General features: G+C 38.3%; 1 protein-coding gene across 13 annotated transcripts in view; it reads left to right on the forward strand.

Moving 5' to 3' along the window:
- Positions 1-24,059, forward strand: part of Cadps2 (calcium dependent secretion activator 2) — a 542,247-nt gene that overhangs the window by 129,497 nt on the left and 388,691 nt on the right. For all 13 annotated transcript variants that reach the window (XM_036180984.1, XM_036180978.1, XM_036180981.1 and 10 more), the window contains exon 2: positions 1,672-1,785. In XM_036180984.1, the coding sequence (XP_036036877.1) occupies positions 1,672-1,785 (114 nt within the window). The remainder of the gene's footprint in view (positions 1-1,671; positions 1,786-24,059) is intronic.

Genomic DNA, 24,059 nt, shown 5'->3' on the forward strand with positions numbered 1-24,059 from the left:
GACTTAACTTTGCCTTGCTTATACACATGTGTACAAAAGGTGCCTGCTTTCATTTTCTTCATATTATAGAGATGGAGGTTGTAATATAATGGCGATTTTCTCTTTCCTGTACTTCAGCTGGGTTAGCCTCTCCTAAAATGAAGGAAGTAACCTGAGTGAAGAAATGGACTGTCTTCATCTTTTAGTCCTGAGAGCAAGAGCTTTTATTTATTTTTCAGCACCTAGGTACAATAGGACACTTCTTTATCAGCCTGTGAATAGCAGCAACAGTTTCATTTCAAGCTTTCTTGTTTGTTAGACTCCTAAATAAAATCCAGGTTTTGAAAGAGCTTGTCTCCCTGATATTTGAATGGCATTTTAATAAGCCCTTTGAGCAGATTTAAACTTATTTCACACCAGCTTTCATTTTGAAGCCAAATCATACCGGTTTTGTTTAGCTTTCTAATCCTTTAATCATTTTTCCCCAGCATGGTTCCACATGCTTCACATCCCTCTATAGACTCCACAACTAGAATAAGTTCTTCCATAAAGTTTAATCAAGATGGGATGAAACAGAAGCATCACTCTTTTGCTGTCTGCTATGTGTTCCAACATATACTATTTCCAGAACTGCCTTGTTCTAGTTGAGCATGAACACAGCGTTTCTATACTTTTAGACCTATTGCCTACCTTAAGGGAATGAGGTGTGTGTGTGTGTGTGTGTGTGTGTGTGTGTGTGTGTGTGTGTGTGTGTGTGATGAAGATGAGCTTGGCGTGAATGAACACAGGGCACTGAGACAGGTGTTTTCCAAGGCCTGTACTACTGGGTTTAAATCTGTTTCTACTACCATGAAATTAATTATAATTTTTAAACAAGAGATGCCTGGTCTTTATTTTGCAGTGCAGCTTAATAAATTAGTAGCTGATACTGCATGTAGTTGACCAGGGCACATGGTTGGCAAGTCATAACCTGTGTCTAAGCCAGCCTCAGTTGTTATGACAGCTAATAGTGACTGTAGCTGCATTTACAGCGGTGATGAAACTGGAGTAGAAATTTGTGTTCCCCTCGGTCCTTCCTCTCTCCCACAGTGGGCTTGAGTAAGTGTTCTCAGTTTGTCTGTTGGATTGCTGGTCTCCAAAATTTGTCAACAGTTCATGGCTGCTTTTATGTCAATTCAGACATTTCATACATGTTTGTTCATGGAATTTGAACTTTTAGAAGCCAGCATTCATTCCTCCCAGAGGATTCTTTGTTGGGAATCCCTTCTGTCTTCTGTGGCCTTCCAGCTTACTGACTTTCCCCCAAAAAGTGTCTCCTTGCTTTTAAGAGTTCTTTCCCTCTTTGCTTTGTTTATTCAGCACAGTTTTGTGCATCAATCTCTCAGCAAAATTTTAGATTTTCCCTGTCTCTGCAAAGGAACTGGAAGTTAACACAGGGAATTCTGTCTAGGGCAGACATTTGTAGTCAAAGTCTGTATCTGGATTCTGAGATGTACAGGGAAGTCACTTGGGAAAATTTTTTTCATAAGTACAAATCATAAGACCTTTCACTTTTATTTTTCTTTACTATAAGTTAAATCTGTATTTAATCTCATCTACATATAGCAAATTAACTTTGAATGATGGTCCTGTTGTACAAATTGGCTGATTCATCAGCTTATTTGTTTATTTGTTTGTTTGTTTTCCTTGTAGCTTAACAAACAACAGTTGCAGTTACTGAAAGAACGGTTCCAGGCATTCCTCAATGGGGAAACTCAAATAGTGGCAGATGAAGCCTTTTGCAACGCAGTCCGGAGTTACTATGAGGTGAGTTTACACAGCTCTGTTTTGGGAACTGTAAAGCTTTCTGGGACCATTTAAAGACTGTCACTGGTCTAGCATGGAGTCTCTGAGCTTTTGACTTTCTCCAAAGGATTATCACTTCTATTTTGCAATTTAAAAAACTCTAATTCCACAGCCTGGTTTTGAGAGATAAATAAAATTGGAAATTACTCACATTGTTTGTGAAGAAAACTGTTTAGAGTCATCTTCTGGCAGTGGCTGATACAGCTGAGTCTAGCTATCTTCCTGTTCACGTTCACAAATGATCCTTTTTAATCAGGATTTCAATAGTAAATCACGATCTTATGCCAGTTTGTTCTCTAAGCTTTATAATAATTAAGGGCACTAATTAATTTCAAGAGAATACATTTTCTTTTCTTATTGAATGAATAATACCACCAATTCCATCTTGCTGTTATTTCTGATTTCAGCTTGTAACTCAAATGGGAATTTTCTGTGTATTTCCTGTGAGTAGTTTTCACATATGATCATGAATTTGTTTCAGTGAATTGCCAATAGATGTTAAGTTGGAGAGTTCACTTATGTCCTAAGCATCTCAGAGTCATTTGGGAAATGGATTCCATTTGTTGTGCAAATGCTTTCATCTGAAGAAATATGACATACAACACATCATAGGCTACTGCAAAATTGAAATCATTGAAACATAATATTCTAAGCTTCCCTGAGGCAGGGAGTATTGTCATGTACAAAACAAAATATTTATGATTTATGAATGATACGTTATTGTATATACCATTGCACAAATATATATTGAATTAAAGGAACAATGACAGTTGTTGAAGACTTGCTTACCAAGTATGCATGATGGATCTGGGAGCTATAATAGATATATTGTCTAATGTGATCTTAACTGACTATCTTAAGAAAATAGGGCTTATATCTTAACCTTGAAAATCAGAGTCTTAAATGATAAACTCCCTGAATCTTCCAAGGTAAGCATACATGTACAGACATGCATACAATAGCAATTAGTAAAAAAAAAAGCCATGAATTTGAAGAAGAGCTGTGTACAAAAGTGTCAATTAAAAAAAAATAAATCAATGAGCTCAATTGGGTTTTGATAAATATATCATAGCACACTAAGAGAAAAGGGGCAATTAAAAGAGATAGATGGATGAATTTCTTTTACTATCTTTATAACTTTTGTATAAATCAAAAATTATTCCAAAATAAGTATTTTCTTTTTCTAAATCACTTCAAGGTACATTTTAAAACCTACAATGACCAAAATAGTGGGTATTAGTAAAGTACAAACAGATTAAGGAAATATGATAGGACACCTCGAAATACACTACTACAATGAAATTATTTTTGACCAAAGAGCAGCTACAATACAGTGGAGAAAAGATAATCATTTCGATTCAGAACATGTGACGGAACAATGATATACCCACATGCAAAAAGTTAAGCTGTTTTTGGAAGCACACCTTTCACAACATGAAATAATTGAGTCATAGACTTAAATGCAACACTATATAACTCCTAGAAGATTAAGAAATAATAAATATGATCTGGGTTGGGCCTTGACTTTATCCCTGAGAAAAGAAAACAATTGATGGAACCTAAAAAAAAGAAAATCTTCCCTAAAAGAGATACTGACAAGTGAATGAAAAGGTATACTATAGACTTTTGTGAAATACTTGCAGAAGATAAGCCTAATAAAGGATTAGTATCCAATATGTGTGAAAAACTCTTAAGAATTGACTTATCCCACCACTGGACACAGGCCACCCCGGGAGGACCTGACCAACTTGGCCCTAGTTTCCTGCCAGTCTGCAGGCCTGCCAGAAGGCTCCCCTTTTCCCAGACTGCAGGCAGAAACTGCAGTCTCCACACACTGCCCCTACACCCATCTGCTGGAGACCCCAGCAGCTTCCTGAGAATCAGAGACCAGCAAAAAGCTCCCATCATGCACTGGAACTCCCATCTGGACCAGAGACCGGAGGAACTCACATCTGGACAAGAGGAACTCCCATCTGGACAAAATAAGGAGACCCCAGGGACTTCCCGAGACTCAGAGTCCAGCCCCCCAGCTCCTATCCCGCCAGCACTCTCATCTGGACCAGAGCTCCCATCTGGCCCAGAGCTTCCATCTGGACCAGAGAGAGGCTCCCTAAATCTGTCAACTGTCTCTGGACCAAGTACACTGATAAGACCAAGAACGAACACAAGAAGTGATGGGCAGACGTCAAGGCAGAAGTACATACAACAAAATAAAGAGCAATACAGCATCACCAGAACCTAGCCCTTCTCCAACAGCTAGACCTGAACATCACAGAATGGAAGAAGAAGAAGAAAACAACCTTGTAAGTAACATCATGAAGAGGCTAGAGCCTTATATAGAAGAAATAAAAAATAAAGTAGAGGAACAGACAAACAAAAAATGGGAAGAATGCTATAAAAAAACTAGAGGAAAGGACAACTAAAGCAGAAGAAAACAATAAATCCTTGGATGAAAATCATGAAAAAGCAAGGGAGACAATCCAAGACCTGAAGAGGGAAATAGAAAAAATGAAGAAGATACTAGCAGAAGGAATGTTGGAAATAGAAAATCTGAGTAAACAAACAGGAACTTCAGAGACAAGTATAACCAACAGAATGCAAGAGATGGAAGAGAGGATCTCTGGTGTTGAAGATACGGTAGAAGAAATAGATTCATCAAAGAAAACACTAAAACCAACAAAATCATGACCCAAAATGTCCAAGAAATTTGGGATACCATGAAAAGACCAAACCTATGAATATTAGGGATAGAGGAAGGAGAAGAATACAAACTCAAAGGCACAGAAAATATATTTAACAAGATCATAGAAGAAAACTTTCCCAACTTAAAGAAGGAAATGCCTATGAGGATACAAGAAGTCTGTAGAACACCAAATAGACTAGACCTTCCAAAAACGTCCCCTCGCCACATAATAATTAAACAACTAAACATACAGAATAAAGAAAGAATATTAAGGGCAGCAAAGGAAAAAAGCCAAGTGACTTATAAAGGCAAACCCATCAGAATAACACCCGATTTCTTGATGGAGACTTTGAAAGCCAGAAGGACATGGACAGATATAATGCAAACACTAAGAGACCATGGATGCCAGCCTACACTAATATACACAGCAAAACTTTCAATCATTATAGATGGAGTGAACAAGACCTTCCAAGACAAAACCAGATTTAAACAATACTTATCCACAAACCCAGCCCTACAGAAAGCACTAGAAGGAAAATTCCAACCTAAGGAAGGCAGATACACCCAAGAAAACACAGGCAATAGATAATACAACAGCAGGAAACCCCAAAGAAGAGAAGTACACACATACTACCACGAAAAAAAAAATAATAAAAAAATAAAAAAAATAAAAAAACCAGAAATGAACAATCAATCACTGGTCATTAATATCCCTTAATATCAATGGCCTTAATTCACCTATAAAAAGACACAGACTAACAGAATTGATACGAAAACAGGACAAATCTTTCTGCTGCATGCCAAGAAACACACCTCAAATTCAAAGACAGACACCTCCTAAGAATAAAAGGCTAGGAAAAGACTTTCTAATCAAATGGTCTTAAGAAGCAAGCTGGTGTAGCCATCCTAATATCCAGCAAAATAGACTTCAAACTAATATCAATCAAAAGAGATGATGAAGGACATTATATACTCATCGCAGGAAAGATCCACCAAGATGAAGTCTCAATACTGAACATTTATGCCCCAAACACAAGGGCACCCACATATGTAAAAGAAACATTATTAAAGCTTAAATCACATATAAAACCCCACACATTAATAGTGGGAGACTTCAACCCCCACTTTCACCTCTGGACAGATTGGCCAGATTGAAACTTAACAGAGACATAATGGACTTAACTGATGTTATGGCTCAAATGGACTTAATTGATGTCTACAGAACGTTCTACCCAAACAAAAAAGAATATACCTTCTTCTCAGCACCCCATGGAACCTTCTCTAAAATAGACCACATACTTGGCCACAAAGCAAATCTCAACAGATACAAAACAATTGGAATAAACCACTGTGTTCTATCAGACTACCATTGTTTAAAGTTAGATTTTAACAACAGAAAAACTACAAAAATCCTATAATCTCATGGAAACTGAATAATGCTCAACTGAATCACCAATTGGTTAAGGAAGAAATAAAGAAAGAAATTAAAGACTTCCTAGAGATCAATGAAAATGAATACAACACATATCAAACTTATGGGACACTATGAAAGCAGTGCTAAGAGGGAAATTCATAGCACTGAATGCCCACATAAAGAAGCTGGAGAAATCTCACGCTAGTGACTTGACAGCACACATGAAAGCCCTTGAACAGGAAGAAGCAAAGTCTCCCAGGAGGAACAGACGCCAGGAAATTATCAAATTGAGAGCTGAAATCAATGAAATAGAAATAAAGAAAACAATACAAAGGATTAATGAAACAAAGAGTTGGTTCTTTGAGAAGATCAACAAGATAGACAAGCCCTTATCCAAACTAACCAAAAGACAGTGAGAGAGCATCCAAATTAACAAAATCAGAAATGAAAAGGGGGACATAACAACAGACAATGAGGAAATCCAGAGAATCATCAGGTCATACTTCAAAAACCTCTACTCCACAAAACTGGAAAATTTAAAAGAAATGGATAATTTTCTGGATAGGTACCACATACCTAAGTTAAATCAAGACCAGATGAACCATTTAAATAGTCCAATAACCCCTAAGGAACTAGAATCAGTCATTAAAAGACTCCCAACCAAACAAAGCCCTGGACTTGATGGTTTCACTGCAGAATTCAACCAGATCTTCATAGAAGACTTAATACCAATACTGTTTAAATTGTTCCACACAATAGAAGCAGAAGGTATATTACAAAGTCCTTCTATGAGGCTACAATCACCCTGATTCCTAAACCAAACAAAGATGCAACAAAGAAAGAGAACTACAGACCAATCTCCCTCATGAACATTGATGCAAAAGTACTCAATAAAATTCTGGCAAACAGACTCCAAGAACACATCAAAATAATTATCCACCATGATCAAGTAGGCTTCATCCCAGGGATACAAGGGTGGTTCAACATACGAAAGTCCATCAATGTAATACACCATATAAACAAACTCAAGGAAAAAAAACACATGATCATCTCACTAGATGCAGAAAAGGCATTTGATAAAATCCAACACCCCTTCATGATAAAGGTCTTGGAGTGATCAGGAATATAGGGAACATACCTAAACATAATAAAGGCAATCTACAGCAAGCCAACAGCCAACATCAAATTAAATGGAGAGAAACTCAAAGCAATACCACTAAAATCAGGAACAAGGCAAGGCTGTCCCCTCTTCCCCTACTTATTCAATATAGTACTTGAAGTTCTAGCCAGAGCTATAAGAGAACATAAAGAGATTAAGGGGATATAAAGTGGAAAGAAAGAAGTCAAGCTCTCCCTATTTGGAGATGACATGTTAGTATACATGAGTGACCCAAAAAATTCAACCAAGGAACTGATGCAGCTAATAAAACCTTCAGCAACATTGCAGGATACAAGATCAACTCAAAAAAAATCAGTAGCCCTCCTATATACAGTAGACAAACAGGCTGAGAAGGAAATCAGAGATACCTCACCCTTTACAATAGCCACAAATGATATAAAATACCTTGGAGTTATGCTAACTAAGCATGTGAAGGACCTATATGACAAGAACTTTAAGTCCCTGAAAAAAGAAATTGAAGAAGATGTCAGAAAATGGAAAGATCTCCCATGCTCATGGATAGGCAGGATTAACATAGTAAAAATGGAGATCTTACCAAAAGCAATCTACAGATTCAACGCAATTCCCATCAAATTACCAACACAATTCTTCACAGATCTGGAAAGAATAATATTCAACTTCATATGGAAAAACAAAAAACCCAGGATAGCCAAAAGAATCCTGTTCAATAAAACAACCTCTGGAGGCATCACAATCCCCGACCTCAAGCTCTACTATAGAGCTACTGTAATAAAACCAGCTTGGTACTGGCATAAAAACCGACATGTGGACCAATGGAATCAAATTGAAGACCCTGACATTAACCCGCATACCTATGAACATATAATTTTTGACAAAGAAGCCAAAAATGTACAATGGAAAAAAGAAAGCATCTTCAACAAATGGTGCTGGCATAACTGGATGTCAATGTGTAGAAGGCTGCAAATAGATCCATATCTGTCACCATGCACAAAACTTAAATCCAAGTGGATCAAAGACCTCAACATAATTACAGCTACTCTGAACCTGATAGTAGAGAAAGTAGGAAGTACTCTTGAACTCATTGGCACCGCAGATCACTTTCTAAATACATCACCAGTAGCACAGACACTGAGAGAAACAATCAATCAGTGGGACCTGTTGAAACTGAGAAGCTTTTGTAGAGCAAAGGACACGGTCAACAAGACAAAGCAACAGCCTACAGAGTGGGAAAAGGTCTTCACCAACCCCACATCTGACAGAGGGCTGATATCCAGAATATATAAAGAATTCAAGAAATTAGACATCAAAATGCCCAACAGTCCAATTAAGAAATGGGCCATAGAACTAAACAGAGAATTCTCCACAGAGGAAGTTCAAATGGCTGAAAGACATTTAAGGAATTGCTCAATATCCCTAATTATCCGGGAAATGCAAATCAAAACGACTCTGAGATACCACCTTACACATGTAAGAATGGCTAAGATCAAAAGCACAGAAGACAGCTTATGCTGGAGAGGATGTGGAGCAAGGGGAACTCTCCTCCACTGCTGGTGGGAATGCAAGCTTGTACAGCCACTTTGGAAATCAATATGGTGCTTGCTTAGAAAATTGGGAGTCCATCTCCCCCAAGACCCAGCTGTAGCACTCTTGGGCATACACCCAAGGAATGCTCAATCGTACCACAAAGGCATTTGCTCAGCTATGTTTGTATCAGCTTTGTTTGTAATAGCCAGAACCTGGAAACAACCTAGATGCCCTTCAACTGAAGAATGGATAAAGAAAATGTGGTACATATACACAATGGAGTACTACTCAGCAGAGAAAAACAATGACATCATGAGGTTTGCAGGCAAATGGATGGACCTAGAGGTCCCCAGAAATCCACGATGATACATCCTCTGTAGACTGCTGGCAATGGTCGAGAGAAAGCCTGATCTGACCTAGTCTAGTGATCAGATGGCCAAACACCCTAACTGTCGTCTTGGAACTCTCATCCAATAACTGATGGAAGAGGATGCAGAGATCCTCAGCCAGGCCCCAGGTGGAACTCCAGGTGTCCAGCTGTAGAGAAAGAGGAGGGTCTGCAAGAGTGTGAATTGTTGAATCCAAGATTGCCAAAAGCACAGGGACAAATAGCCAAACGAATGGACGCACATGAATTATGAACCAAAGACTGTGGAGCCCCCAGCTAGATCAGGCTCTCTTGATAAGTGAGACAATTGAATAGCTTGATCTGCTTGGGAGGCACCCAGGCTGTGGGACCAGGATCTGTCCTTAGTGCATGAGCTGGCTGTTTGAAACCTTGGGCTTACACAGGGACACTTTGCTCAGTCTGGAAGGAGGTGACAGGACCTGCCTGTACTGAATCCATCAGGTTTAAATGAATCCCCAGGGGTGCCTTGATCCTGGAGGACATGGGAATGGAGGGGAGGGGCTAGGGGTTAGGTGTGGGTGGGGGCGGCAGGGCGGAGGAAAGGGGAACCCATGGCTGATGTATAAAATTTAAAACACATAATAATAAAGAAAAAATAAAATAAAAAAGTAAAGTTTCTTAGCTCTTACATAAATAATCAAAGAATTCATTCTTTGTGTTCCTAACAGAGATGTCTTCATAACCATGAAAATATTCATAGAAGATACTATTTCTGAGTTCTCGTACATTAGATTCTTTGTCATACTAATTTAACTACTAGAAAGATAAGTGAGTTTAGACAAGTTTAACTTTTCTAGGCTCAGTTCTTTACATGTACTATGATGGTAAATTAACAAGCGATTTCTAAAAGCTCTTTCTTGTCTAGCTTTCTATCATAACCTATACAGAGTACAAAGGTGTCAGTGTGATGAGGAACTAAGCAGGGTCTTTTCAGAAACATTGTTAAAATAAAGATTTTGGAGTTGTATTTATTTTAAGAATTTAGGGCAGATGCTTGACATTTTGGTTGTGAGTCTAGCCTTTAGCTAATGGCTGAACCATCTCTCCATCCCAGCCCCTTAAGGCATATTCTTATAGCAAGAGAGGAACAAAAGGAGGAGGGCTGGCAAGGTGGCTTAGTGGGTAAAGGCATTTACTACCAAGCCTAAGGACAGTAATTCCATCCCTGGAGCTCGCATGGTTAAAGGCAAGAACTGACTCTTCCATGCTGCCCTTTGACATCCACATATGTACCTTACACCTCTCTGTCTCTCTGTCTGTCTCTCTGTCTGTCTCTCTCTCTCTCTCTCTCTCTCTCTCTCTCTCTCTCTCTCTCACACACACACACACACACACACACACACACACACACGAAAGAAATGGACAAATAAATGTAATAAAATTTAAAATAATCTTTTTAAAAATAAAAGAAAGAAGATTTATAATCTAACATCTCAGGAATTACCCAAACATTTAAAAAAAAAAAAGAATTGACTTATAATGAAACAGAATATAAAATATTACTATCCCTGATTTCAAGCTGGACTACAGAGCTGTGGTAATAAAAACTGCATGGTGTTGGCATAAAAAGATATGTTGATCAATGGAATTGAATTGAAGACCCAGATATAAACCCACACACCCATGGAACCTGATTTTTGAGTAGAAAAAAAAAGCAAGAATTATACAATAAAAAAGAAAGCATCTTCAACAAGTGATGCTGGTCTAACTGGATGTCGATATGTAGAAGATTGCAAATCGAGCCATATCTATCACCCTGCACAAATTCAAGTCCCACTGGATCAAAGACCCCAAAATAAAACGGGATACACTGATCCTGGTAGAAGAGAAAGTGGTGAATAGCCTTGGACACATTGGCACTAGAGGCTACTTCCTGAACAGATTACCAATAGCACAGGCACTAAGACTGATAGTTAATAAATGGGCCCTCATGAAACTGAAAAGCTTCTGCATGTCAAAGAACACTGTCAATAGGATAAAACAGCAGCCCATAGAATGGAAAAAGATCTTCACCATCTCCACATCTGACAGAGGGCTAATATCCAAAATACGTAAAGAACTCAAGATACTAGACATCAACAAAGTAAATAATCCAATTAAAAAATAGGATATAGATCAAAACAGAGACTTCTCAACGAAGGAATCTCAAATGGCCAACAATCACTTAGAGAAATGTTAAATATCATTAGCCATCAGGGAAATGCAAATCAAATGAATGTGAGATTCTATCTTGCACCTATGAGAATTGCTAAGATCAAAAACACAAGTGACAGTTCATGCTGGAGAGGATGTGGAGCAAAGGGAACACTCCTCCACTGCTGGTGGGAGTGCAAGCTTATACAGCCACTTTGGAAATCAAAATGGTGGTTTCTCAGAAATTTGGGAATAGATTCACCTCAAGACCCAGCTATATCACTCCCAGGCATGTACCCAAAGGACACTTGCTCAACTCTGTTCATAGCAGCTTTATTCATAATAGCAAGAAACTGGAAACAACCTAGACGTCCCTCAACTGAAGAATGGATAAAGAAAATGTGGTACATTTACACCATGGAGTATTGCTCAGCTGTTAAAAACAATGACATCATGAAATCTACAGGCAAATGGATAGAACTAGAAAAGAAAATCATCCTGAGTGAGGTAACCCAGACTAAGCAAGACAAATATGGTCCCTCCCCCAAGCAGCCAACCATTGTCAGTAACTAGGTGTGATTTCATGAGCTCCTCCCCAACTAATATTGGAATTTGATTAGTTTGTTTTTCTATAGGCCTTGTGCATGCAGACACAACAACATTATCATGTCTGGTAAACATTATTTTTTGCAGACATCCACTACTAATGCCTCTTAGCATTTTTCACCTCTTATACTATGGTGATTCCTGAGCTTTGGGGTCAGGAGGTGTGATGTATGTCCCATTTAGAGCTAAATATTATCCAGTCTTTATTCTCTGAATGTTGACCAGTTGTGAATCTCTTTATTAATCACCATCTTCTACAAAATGAAGTGTCTCTGGTGAGCGAGATGGAATGCACTAATCATTGGGTATAAAATAAGAACTTAGGGAGCAATTTAATATTATGTGCATTTAGCATAAGCTGTTTTTAAGCACAGTATGAAGGAAGTAAAGTTTAGTGAAACGTATGCTTAAGATGTGCTGGTAAGTGGAGTAGAGACTATACCCATTGTTTTCTGAGAACTGTATTTTCTTCCAAGCACAATAAAATAGAAGACATGCACAAAACCAAGGTTTGAGGGATGTTGTATGAATCTTCTGTTGTTTATATATTAAAACTAGAGATGGTTAGTTTGGCAACAGATCAAGATTGTGTGGTATGTTGTCATCAAAGTAAAACTAGATAAAGATCAAAACTGATGTGGGGATTTTCTCTGTCAATTTCAGAAATTCCATTTTATTGAATGATAAAATAGCCTTTCCCATGTTTTTAGTCTACACAGTAGACAATTATGTCCCTGTTGTGTTTGTTGTATATGCAGCTATTTACTGTTTGGGTGAGAGCTCCACCTCAACCCTTAGGATCCTGGCATCTCTATACCCAAAGAGTCTGGAATGTTTGGAAGAAGTCTGGTGGAAGATCCACTTCAACTTCTCTTCCCATCTCTTTCACCAAACCTGCCCCTTCAAAGCTGGCCAAATACAGCTCCTCCCCCAGAGAGGCTCAAGACCACTCCCACAGGGTATATAAACTGCATCGTTGAAAACAGACGCGTTGTTTTTCTGGTTTCATCTCCATCTCCTTTCTGTGGGGCCAGGGAATAGCCCCGGATTGGGAGTGCTTTACCCATTAAACCTAGGCTTTTCCTGATTCAGTCTGATTCGATTTGTAGCGACTGCGGAGAGGCCTTCAGGAGGCCTAAAACTTATCATTTACTCTGCACATATTTCCCTTTAATATCTGCAGTTTTAGAAGAAAGCCCCACATGTTTCTTTTTCTCTATATTATTTGATGTTCATTTTTAAAAAAGATACGTTGTTTTATCTAAACACACTCATATTAGAATTAAATATTTCTGGGAACTTATTTATGATGCTTCTCATAGCTGTATGAGTGTATTCTTTGCAAATACATGTATCAGTTTCACTATTTACAGTAAATGTTATTTACTATGTTACATAATGTTATTTAGTGTGTTACATATACTACACAGTTAATGGTCTTTCTAGGATGAGTTTTTATTACATTCTATGATATCTTAAATATTTCTGTAAGGTAATAAAGGTCATGAAGAAGATATATCTAGTACTTCATTAGTAATTTTCACCATAAAATTTTCAGAGAAAGTTAAATATCTCAGAGTCCAAACATCTAAACTACCAATAGGTCAAGAAGGCTGTAGGAAAGGACCAGAACAGGAAAAGAAGAAAAATCTATGTTCTGTATTTGTTGTAAATGGGGGTTTGAGCCTTTCTCTTTGTCTTTCTCATGAGTGTAGTTGGAAGGAGGTGGTTTGATTAGCAACTTTTCACAAAGAATGTATAGTTTGTTTATTCTACTTGTGCTCTTTTGTTTTTAAAGACTCAATGGGAATGGAAGATTGATTTACATTCATTTTTTAAATTACTGTAGGGGTGCTGTAATTTGAATGAGAAATGATACCCATAGACTCATGTATTTGGTCCCAGTGGATGGTACTATTTGGGGAGGTTATGGAACCTTGTAGAGATGAAGCCTTCCTACAGGAAGCATGTCACTGGGGGAGAACTTTAGGAGTTGGTGGCTTTATCCAGTTCCATTCAGCTTTCTGTGCTTTCTGCTTGTGGATGGATAGATATGATCTCTCATCTTCTAGTTTAGGATACCCTCTGTCATGTCTCCTCGTCATTATGGATGCTAAAATAATCTCTTTCTTCCACTGGTTACTTTCGGTCATAGCATTTATCACAGCAACAAAAATAACCAATACAGAGTATTGGTTCCTGTAGGAAGACTTCACCTTTTCAAGGTTCCATAACTTCCCCAAATAGTACCATCCACTGGGACCAAATACTTGAGTCTATGGGTGTCATTTCTCATTCAAATTACAGCACCCCTACAGTAATTTAAAAAATGAATGTAAATCAATTGTAAACCACTGTGACCACTACAACTAGCCATTCAGTTTTCCTGTTTGTATAGGGAAGAAAAGGAAAATCCTGCAATAAATTAAAAAAATAATTTTGGGATCTTGTTAATATAAAACTTATAAATAAATATTCCCACCTCAATAGTTTAGCTCTAATTTTGACTCATTATTTTATATGCAACATGCAGTCAAAATTTGAAACTTAAAAGATTTCTGCTTAGGTGTGTTGTAGTTGGAGTTTTCCTGCCTGGCCCAGTCAATCAGAACTTTATTTACACAGAGTGATATCCACAGCACTTCCTCTTTTCTTTTTTTCTTTTTTTTTTAAGGAAGGTTTTAACTTTTACATAGTACAATTACATATAACAAAATAATTATCAAGCAAGAATTACAATTACAATATTAAAGAAGATATCCTATCCTATCTATCTTATATTTGTGAGTTTAAGGTTTTATACCTAACTTATCTTTTATCATAACTGAGGAAATTATAACTATCTAGCCTTCAACCACATCAAAGACCTCAGAAGGATATAATATTACCTGAGAACCGGGAGAAGGATGCAAGCATTTTTCGGGAGTCTTGCAGGGTAGACAGAGACAGCTGGCAGCCTGGACAGTCACCTAATGTTCCTTTGTAAAGTTGGGGCATTTGTCTTCAGCCCACAGGGCTAGAGTCTCTTGGTCACTTCTCTCAGTGTCCTGTAGAACGTCTGGCAGTTTCCTCTGCAAAGCAGGAACCTGAAGGACCATTTTGTCAAGCAAAGTTTAGTGGTCACCTTTCTATGGGTCCTGCACGTACAGTACATCAAGCAGTCCAGGCAAGAACAGTTTCTTGCCCAAATGGCTATTTTTGCCAAGGTGAAGATAAGATATGAAGTGTCTTCAATGCTCATTCTCCTCTCTGAAGTAAATTGGTGCTGCCAGGAGCAGACATGTCTCACTGTCCAGAAAGTCTGAATTTTAAAAGTATTTTAAATGCCATATTCTGTAGGTCTTTGAAGTATTTGAAGATTACCTATCTATCTGAAATATCTCTATGTATATCTAGAAGACTTAACTAACATGGCTATGAGTATGATTACCATAGATGACTAATCATTAATCTATTTTTAATTATCCATTTCAATTTAAAATGAGCTATACATAATACCTTAAACAGGAGTAGAAATATACACACAGTATAACAAAATTAACTTTAAGTTTGTATCAATAGACTAAAATCTATACAAATGTAAAACATTTTAAACAAGTTGTTGCTCTTTGGAAGTAAGTTCATTAATCTACCCTTCCATCCTATCATATCTATATCATATCCCCTTTTTATCTTTAGAAAGAGATTGCATTTATAATCAACCTGTTTTAAATAAAATAGTGGTTTTTCTCTGTCCCACACCAGAGGGCTCTTCTGATTTGGGACACAAGAATCTCTTAACCTTTTCTTTTAGCAATATGTCTGGGTTTAGAGAAGAAGTGAGCCAATTCCATCTCCAAAGCCAGCTTGATAATTTTGGGAATGTGAGCGTAGTTTCTCTTACTACTTCCTGCTGGAGGGGGGCGCTGTATCTTATGGGGACACAAAGAAAATTTTAGGATTATGGAGTAGTCCATTAGGGTGAACCTCTGAGCCAGTTGCCTTGAAAGCATTCTGGATGTTGGATCATCTGGGCCATTGTGTCATCAGAGACCTTTCAGGTGGTCTTGGCTGATCAAACCTGATGTATCTTAATCTGGAACAAATCCATAGCCTCTGGCTTTCTGTGGAAACAAAAACAGAGACTCCTTTCCAAAGCAACATATCCTTATATCCAAATTTTGAAGTCAAGGTACCTTTAAAATTTACATATTTGTTTAACTCAACATCTTTTATGATCAAATGTTTTTCTGCAGTTAAAAATCCAAAAGATAACATAAACCAGATTATCTGTGTAATATCCATCTTTGTAAGACTGAAACGCTGCTGTGGCTGCTAACTCCGCCCACCTCTGCTTCCCAACATGGAGGTGGTACAGTTTACTGCAAGCTCTGGTTCTGGAGCCATGTGTACCATCAGCTATCAGAAGCAGTTCTATCAAAGCAGTGCATAGCCCAGAAGCTTTTTTTTTTTTAACTACCAAAGGCTAAATCCACCACACAGCACAGTAAAGTGCCGCTTGTAGATTCCTCATTTCCGCCACACTGCAGGTCAGACACACACGCCAGGAACCAGCCATAGTAGCTCAAACCGGCAGGCTGCCGCTAACTTGAGAGAGACAACTAGGAAGTTCTTTTAAGCTCTGTTTTAGAATCTTTTTTTAGGTTTTAGGTGGAAATTCTTACCCCACGTTGGGTGCCATTTGTAGTTGGAGTTTTCCTGCCTGGCCCAAAACTCCAACTACAGTGTGTCTTTAAGAACACCTTTAAAAAGAAGTAGTAAGTATTTGTTAGATAATTGTCCTGGCTAGTTTTATGTCCACTTGACACAAGCTAAAGTCATCTGAAAGGAGGGAGCCTCTGTTGATGAAATACCTCCAAAGGTCCAGCTGTAGGGTGTTTTCTTAATCAGTGATTGAGGGGGGAGAACTCAGCCCCTTGTGGTTGGTGTCATGTCTGGGCTGGTGGTCCTGGGTTCTATAAGAAAGCAGGCTGAACAAGTCATCTGGATCAAGCCAGTAAGCAGCACACCATTCATGGCCTCTGTATCAACACCTACCTTCAGGTGTCTGCCCTGTTTGGGTTCCTGTCCTGCCTGCCTTTGAAAATGAACCATGATATGGAAGTGTAAGCCAAAGAAACCTGTTCTTCCCCTAGTTTCTTTGATCTTTGTGTTTAATCATAGCAATAATAACTCAAGCTAGGGTAATAAAGGAATATTTAGTAGAAGCAAAGTTTCTCTAATAGTAAAATGTACCTAAAATAAAATTATCAATTAATAAAAAAAGAGGAAAAGAAAATTTATATTCCATGTGTAATTCCAACAACAACTAACATCTTCATTTTATAGTTTCTTTCTTTTTTTGTTGTTGTTTTTTCCAAACAGGGTTTCTCTGTGTAGGTTTGGTGCTTTCCCTAGAACTCGCTCTGTAGCCCAGGCTGGTCTCAAACTCACAGAGATCTGCCTGCCTCTGCCTCCTGAGTGCTGGGATTAAAAGCCTGTGCCACCACCACCTGGCCACTTTACAGTTTCTTGTTTCTCTTACATATGAAGTCATTACAAGTTTTTATATACTATGTTAAGAGCACCCTTTTATAGCCAATGTTTTATGTACATGGCTTTAAATTACTGTGCAACAGTTCATCAAGTGCCTGTATCTAAACATTACTTGATATCCTAATTGTTAAGTATTTAGGTTTCCTGCATTTTTTTACTTAAAATTTCTGAAAGGTCTCCATAGGTTTTGTCTAGGAGTGAGACCCTGTGAAACTTCCCCCTCCATGTCAACATGTCCATTGTTCAGCTCTTCTTTATGTAGCCATTTCTAGGAAAGAATAGTTGATATCAGACTTCCAGGTATTCTGGCTCTTGAAAACATTCTGCTTCTTCTGAGTTGTTCCCTGAGTCATATATGCAAGAATTGTAATGCATAGGGATCTGTTGGAACTGGGCTTCCCATGATCAGTTGATCTGTATGTCCAGTTGTGGCTTTCTGCAACAGTCTTTATTTGCTATAAGAGTGCTACAGGCATCTAATGACTGCTGGGAGATGGATAATTAGCTTCTCTCAAGGATAAACCCCGTTACTGGTTGTCTAATCCAAAATGGTCAGCCTTGAAACTATGTACACACCACCAAAGAAGAAATGAATACAAGTTGTTTTTATATATATTGTGTATGCACATGCATGTATTTGTAGATAGCAATAATGCCCAAAGAAGAAGAGACTATCAATTTGAGAGTCAGGAGGATGTGAGAGAAGTTAGAAGGATGGGAACTGCGAGGATCTAGAGGAGGGAAGGAAGGGAAAAGAGATGTAATCTTAGTTCAGTTAAAAACAAAGAATCTGAAAGAATTGCATATGTACCTAAATTGACCATCTTTGATAATTTCAACAAGTGAGATACATGGTTAATGAGCAAAGAGCCTTGTTTAAGCTCTTAATGCAGATTGCATGTTGTCCTTGAGAAAGGCAATAGCAATTTGTCCTGTCATGGTAATATTTAGCAATACTCCTTCCATTCTGGTATTGTTGAAAAAAATTGCCAACTATTGATTTTACTTTGTTTTTATTTTACTGTTAGGGAAGTTTCACTACTTCTCACCAGCTGTTCATTCTTTTTTTTTTTTTTTATGAAATACTGTTTTTGTCTGTTTCTCCACTTGGATGTTACTATTTTAAATACTGATTTATAGGCCTCTTTTATACTCTCATTAGACTATTAACACTGTAATGCCAAAGCCAAAAATTTCTGTTTCTTTTTGCATGCTTGTTGGGTAAGTTTCATTGCCTCTGATACTACTTTTCTTAGTCCGGTTTCCTTTGGATTCTGTTTTCTTGTTCATGAGTCAGTAGCTCTTCTCCTATCCTCCTTTAGACCTGTTAATTCCAGCCCCCACCTCTGTTGGATAGGTAGCTTTGTAGAAATCAGGTTCCACTCTGTAGTCATCTGCTGCTGTAACTCATGTCATGGCCGTGGGCCTTCTTCACCTGAGGCAAAAGGAAGATGAGCTCAAAAACGCCCTCCAGTTGTCCAGGACTCTGGACATTTAACACTGTCTCTGTGTGCTTATCTCTTCCTTTCTGTTGAATGATCTTGTGTCTCTAAAATATGAAGAAAAAGATAGGACTATGGCTCAGTTCTCTACCCCCAGAGTAGATGACCAAGCCACGATGCTTACCTCCATATACACATGCATAATTCTTAGTTCAGGTAACAAAAGGCTTGACTTTAGCATCTGGCTCTTTCTAAGGGGATAGAATATATGACCCCACTCTTCTCCATCCCTGTCACTCCTATCACTGTTAATGCATGAAAAGTAGGAGCTCTTCAAGACTTTTCCGTTTTGTTTTGTTTTGCTTATGCGATTTCCTTACCTTTTCCAGACTTAATATATAACATATATTTCTTAGTCTTTTTGTATGCAAAGCTAGAGGGGGAGTGGCTGGAAGATAACATTTAAATGTTTTAATGGAAATTCTGTTATTTTATAGAAATAGAAAGATTTGCTTTGCATATTCTAGAAAGTGTTCGCCCCGTCAAAATCTTTTTGAACTTTGAAATAATGCCATGGAAGAAGAGAATTGATAATCGCTAAGTAAATCAAGATTGGCAGCCTGTGGCAGGAGGGGATAAAAAAAAGGTCAGCACAGTAATAGACGAAATCCAGTAGCCAGTAATAAGAAGCGAGGTTTCAGTTTGCACTGAGCTCTACAAATCACTTTGTATTTGTTATTTTTGATATTAGCTATTTGAGTTCACATATTTTTGTATATGCTGAGTGACATTTGAAATCAAGCATTCTGTAAGAATGTGGAGAATGTGCTTTTATGTCTTAGATTCCAATTGCTATTTAGAGCAACTGGGTTGAAGTTACCTGTCAGTGGGCTGTGTAGTCACTTGCATTCTTGATGACATCTGCTTTTTTTTTTTTTGTAGACAAAGTGGTGTGCATATAAAAGAATAATATTTGACAATAATTGAGAAAAACAATATTTTCAGAATTTTTCGCCAAGCCACTTTAGAACACACTGAGCTTATGAATATTCCATTTTCATCCAGCAAATCTGTAGCAGACAGCAGGGTTAAGCCTCCATCTAATTCATCTCTTTTTTTTTTTTTTTGCATTTTATAACAGGGAAGTGGGCTGTTTAACCCTCCATTTAGTCCCCAGTATAGACATTTAAGCCAAATAGCAGTAAAGAGCAGAGGTACATGCAGACAGTTTCAGAGCAACGCTCCCTGATTCACATGTTCAACACCAGCTTAGTGTGAGTACATTAGTACATTTAAAATGCTTATTGTTATGTGATGTCATATTTTTTTCATGCTTTGGCATTGCATCAAAATGAAGATTTTGCACTTATATGTATCTGTAATCCTTTCAAGAGTGTTTATAACCACTGGATTCTCAGACCATCTTAGTCATTAACTCAACTGAATACCAGCAAAGCCATAATCCCTCTTGAATAGAAACTCCATGTCATTGTTCAGAGGAACTCTGAGCAGTGGTATTGCTGTAGATTTCTTAAGGGAGCCCATTTGGCCACTTTTCAATGGATGAAGATACTCCTTCATTCTTCTGGATAATGGTCTATAACTTCGTAGTTTTCCTTCAGAAGTTTATGTTTTAACATCTAAGACTGGTTGTCTTCAGCATTCGGTCTGCATTATCTTAGATGAGTAGTTTTTGCCTCACAATTTTTCTGCCTAAATTTAGAGTTAAAATTTCCACGTCTTGAGTTCCAAGAGCAAATAATCCCATTTTCTTGATCCCCACAGTATTGTGAAATTTTATATTTGCTCAGATGTTACTCCTGGGACCATTCAATGATTTCTGCTATTTATCCTCTATCACATTTATTCAATAGTGCATTAAATCATTAGAATCCTGTTTCAGAAGACATTCTTGTTCTTTATTTTTATGGGTGAGAACTTTTATTGTTGTTGTTAAATGAAAAACTTGCTTTAATCTTTCTTGCAAGATACATCGTCTGCTGACATGTACCCTTTATTTAGTTTGAAAGAAATCTGTATACCCTAGTTAGCAGTCATAAGAGGCACTGGTCTCCCTTACTGTATTTAATCTTTTATATTCCTTAGTCATAAAACTAAAGACACAAAGCTCATGAGAAGAATAAAATAAAATCTTCAACACTATGAATAGCTAAGATAGTCATTGATCATCTGTCTCTCAGTACATTAATGATTTCACTATAGAACTCAATTATTTTATGTAGATTGCCATCAAAATATTGACCCAAAGCCATGTTTTGATATGACACAACGTAAAACTTATTAAAGACAAAATCTCTTTACTTTAAATTTTGTTTGGGTTAAAGAATGTAACTTTATTTGTGAGTTACCTATAGTTAATTGTATAGGGCTGAGGCCTCACAGACTTTTCCATATTCACTTTACCATGTGTATTGTTGTCTTTTTCCCTAGGAAAAATCACACTAGTTTGTTATCCATCATCAAATTATCAGCCCAGAAAACATACATGCTAGTAACCCTATACTGACTAAGCAGGTTATATTTAGGAATATACATATATTCATATAACAACAGTTAATGAAAAAAGAGACCATAATTTGAAAAAGAGAAAGGAAGCATATACAGGAAGATTGAGAGGGAGGAAAGAGAAAGAGAAAGGATGTTATTATATTGAAATCTCAAAATAAAAAAGAAGGGAAAAAAAGAATGAACTTTTTATTGGAAATAGATTATTCTTTTATATGATACATCTTGGCCACAGTTTCTCCTCCCTCCATTCCCCCTAAATCCCCTCTACCTCACCTCTCCCCAGATTCATTTCCCCTCTGTTTCTTCTTCAAAAAAGAGCAGTTCCCAAAGAGACTACAGCCAAACAGAACAAAACATAAAACAAGACAAGCCCTCCTACTGAGACTGGACAAGGCAACCCAATAGGAGGAAAAGAGTCTTAATAACAGGCAAAAAAGTCAGAGATACACAAGTCCCACAAAAGCCCCAAGCTACCAGCCATAACACATATGCAGAGAATCTGGTGCAGGTACATTCAGGCCCCATGCTTGCTACTTCAGTGTCTGTAAACCATGTGAACCCTGCTTAGTTCATTTGGTGGTCCATGTTCTCCATCTTCTATGACTCCTACAGTCTTCCCTCCCTCTCTTCTGTGGGGTTCCATGATTTCTGAGGGGAGGGATTGTGGTGGTATTATATCCCCCGAAATATTGTGCACTCTAATAAACTTATCTGGGGTCAGAGAATAGAACAGCCACAATATTAAACATAGAGGTTAGACAGTGGTAGCACACGCCTTTAATCCTAGCATTCCAGAGGCAAAAATTAGTCTGGATCTCTGTGAGTTTAAGGCCACATTGGAAACAGCCAGACATTGTGGCACAAGCCTTTAATCCTAGGAAGTAATGGAAGAAAGCAGAAAGGTATATAAGGTGTGAAAATCAGGAACTAGGCTGATTAAGCTTTGAGGCTTTTGAGCAGCAGTTCAGCTGAGATCCATTAGGATGAGGACTCAGAGGCTTCCAGTCTGAGGAAACAGGATCAGCTGAGGAACTGGCGAGGTGAGGAAGCTGTGGCTTCTTGTTCTGCTTCTCTGATTTTCCAGCATTCACCCCAATAACTGGCCTCAGGTTTGATTTTATTCACAAGACCATTTAAGATTCATGCTAATAGGGATTTAATGGAAACCTTCAATTTAGACTCTCTGCATAATGTCTGGTTGTGGTCTCTGCACCATTCCCATCTGCTGCCCAAGGAGGCCTCTCTGGACAAGGCACACATCTTAGTGTAGCAGAATCTCATTAGGAATCATCATTGGTTCTACCCTAGGTCTCTGGGTTATCTAGTCTCTGGCTTCTGAACATACAGGCAGTGTAGGACATGGGCTCCCTCTCATGGTATGGACTGCAAGTTAGACCAAACATTGGTTGATCACTCCTACAAGTCCAGTGCCACCATTGCCCCAGCACATCTTACAGGTAAGACAGATTGTAGGTGGAGGGTTTTGTGGCTGAGTTGGTGTCCAGGCTTCTCTTTCCATAGTCTGCAAAGTACCTTCAATGCTAAAGAGACTAGAACTTAGGTGTGAAGGATCCATGCAGGCACCAGCTTGACCTCTCTATGTTTAATGAGCTATGTGGATGTTATCCTCCCCAATTGAGCCCTGCTGTCAGTTTTCAGAGACTGGCCTGTCCTAGCATCAGCCAGGTTTGTTTAGTCTCCACAGGGCCCCCTTGGCTAATAACTCAACTGAATGTAACCCAGTCCTTGGCTACAAAAGATGGCCAGTTCAAAGTCTTTATCCTCTATTGCTAGGAGTCCTTACTAGGGTCACCCTCATAGATTCCAGGAAGTTTCCACTGCACCGGTTTTCCACGACTCATCCACAGTGCTCCCCAGTTCCAGCTGTTTCTTTCTGCATTCTCTTTCTCCACCCCTTCCAATCCTCCCAGCTCAAGCCTCCACCAGCCCTCTGTCCACCTGCAAATTTTATTGTATTTCCCCTTCCCAGAGAGGTGCATGCATTACTCTCTGGAGACTTCTTGTTTACCCAGCCTCTCTGGGTCTGTGGATTGCAGCTTAATTATCATCATTTATTTAACAGCTAATGTCCACTTATGTTATGATTAATCCACGTGATTCTATTTAATGGGTAGTAGGTATTTATTAAGATGTACATTGAGGAAAGACACTCACGAATACAGAACCAAGTAAATAGCTGAAGCCGTCCTCTGTTCTGTCTGGGAACAAATGCCCCTGGGCATCTGATCACACCAAGAAGAAGAAGCATGTTACCTATTAGTTGTAGCATTATGGCAACTCCACATAGTTAAAAGGGAGGTTTATTTTGTGGGGTAACTTATAAGTAAAGGGATAGGTTACAGGGTCTGGGGTAAGTGTAGCACAGTCCAGTGCAGTGGTGTTCTCTGGAAAACTCTGCTCGGTCTACCTCTAGTGTCCAGGATCCAGGAACCAAGAGAGCCAGCACATCTGGATCTCAGGTTTTAAGGGCTCCTGTCTTGGCCCCGGATTATAGGTGTGACAGTTACAGAAGCCTCAATGGAGGTAGTACTTCCAGGTCAAAGCTGGAACAGCTACCCACTACATTTCCCTCTTTTGTCTAAATAAGGTTATAACCTATTACAGGACTATATACAATAGGAATGGTTATCAAATATTGTCCAGGAGTAATGACATAACATAACTATAGAGATGACAAGCATGGGTGACTATAAATCTGTAAGTCTTACCTACCTAGATAACCTAAGGACTTAGGCTTCATGTAAACAAGGTAAACAATCTGTAAGCAAATGTACGGTAAAAGGACGATGATTTCAAAA

Source organism: Onychomys torridus, chromosome 3 (genome assembly GCF_903995425.1).
Source record: "Onychomys torridus chromosome 3, mOncTor1.1, whole genome shotgun sequence".
In the NCBI taxonomy this organism is placed as follows: domain Eukaryota; kingdom Metazoa; phylum Chordata; class Mammalia; order Rodentia; family Cricetidae; genus Onychomys; species Onychomys torridus.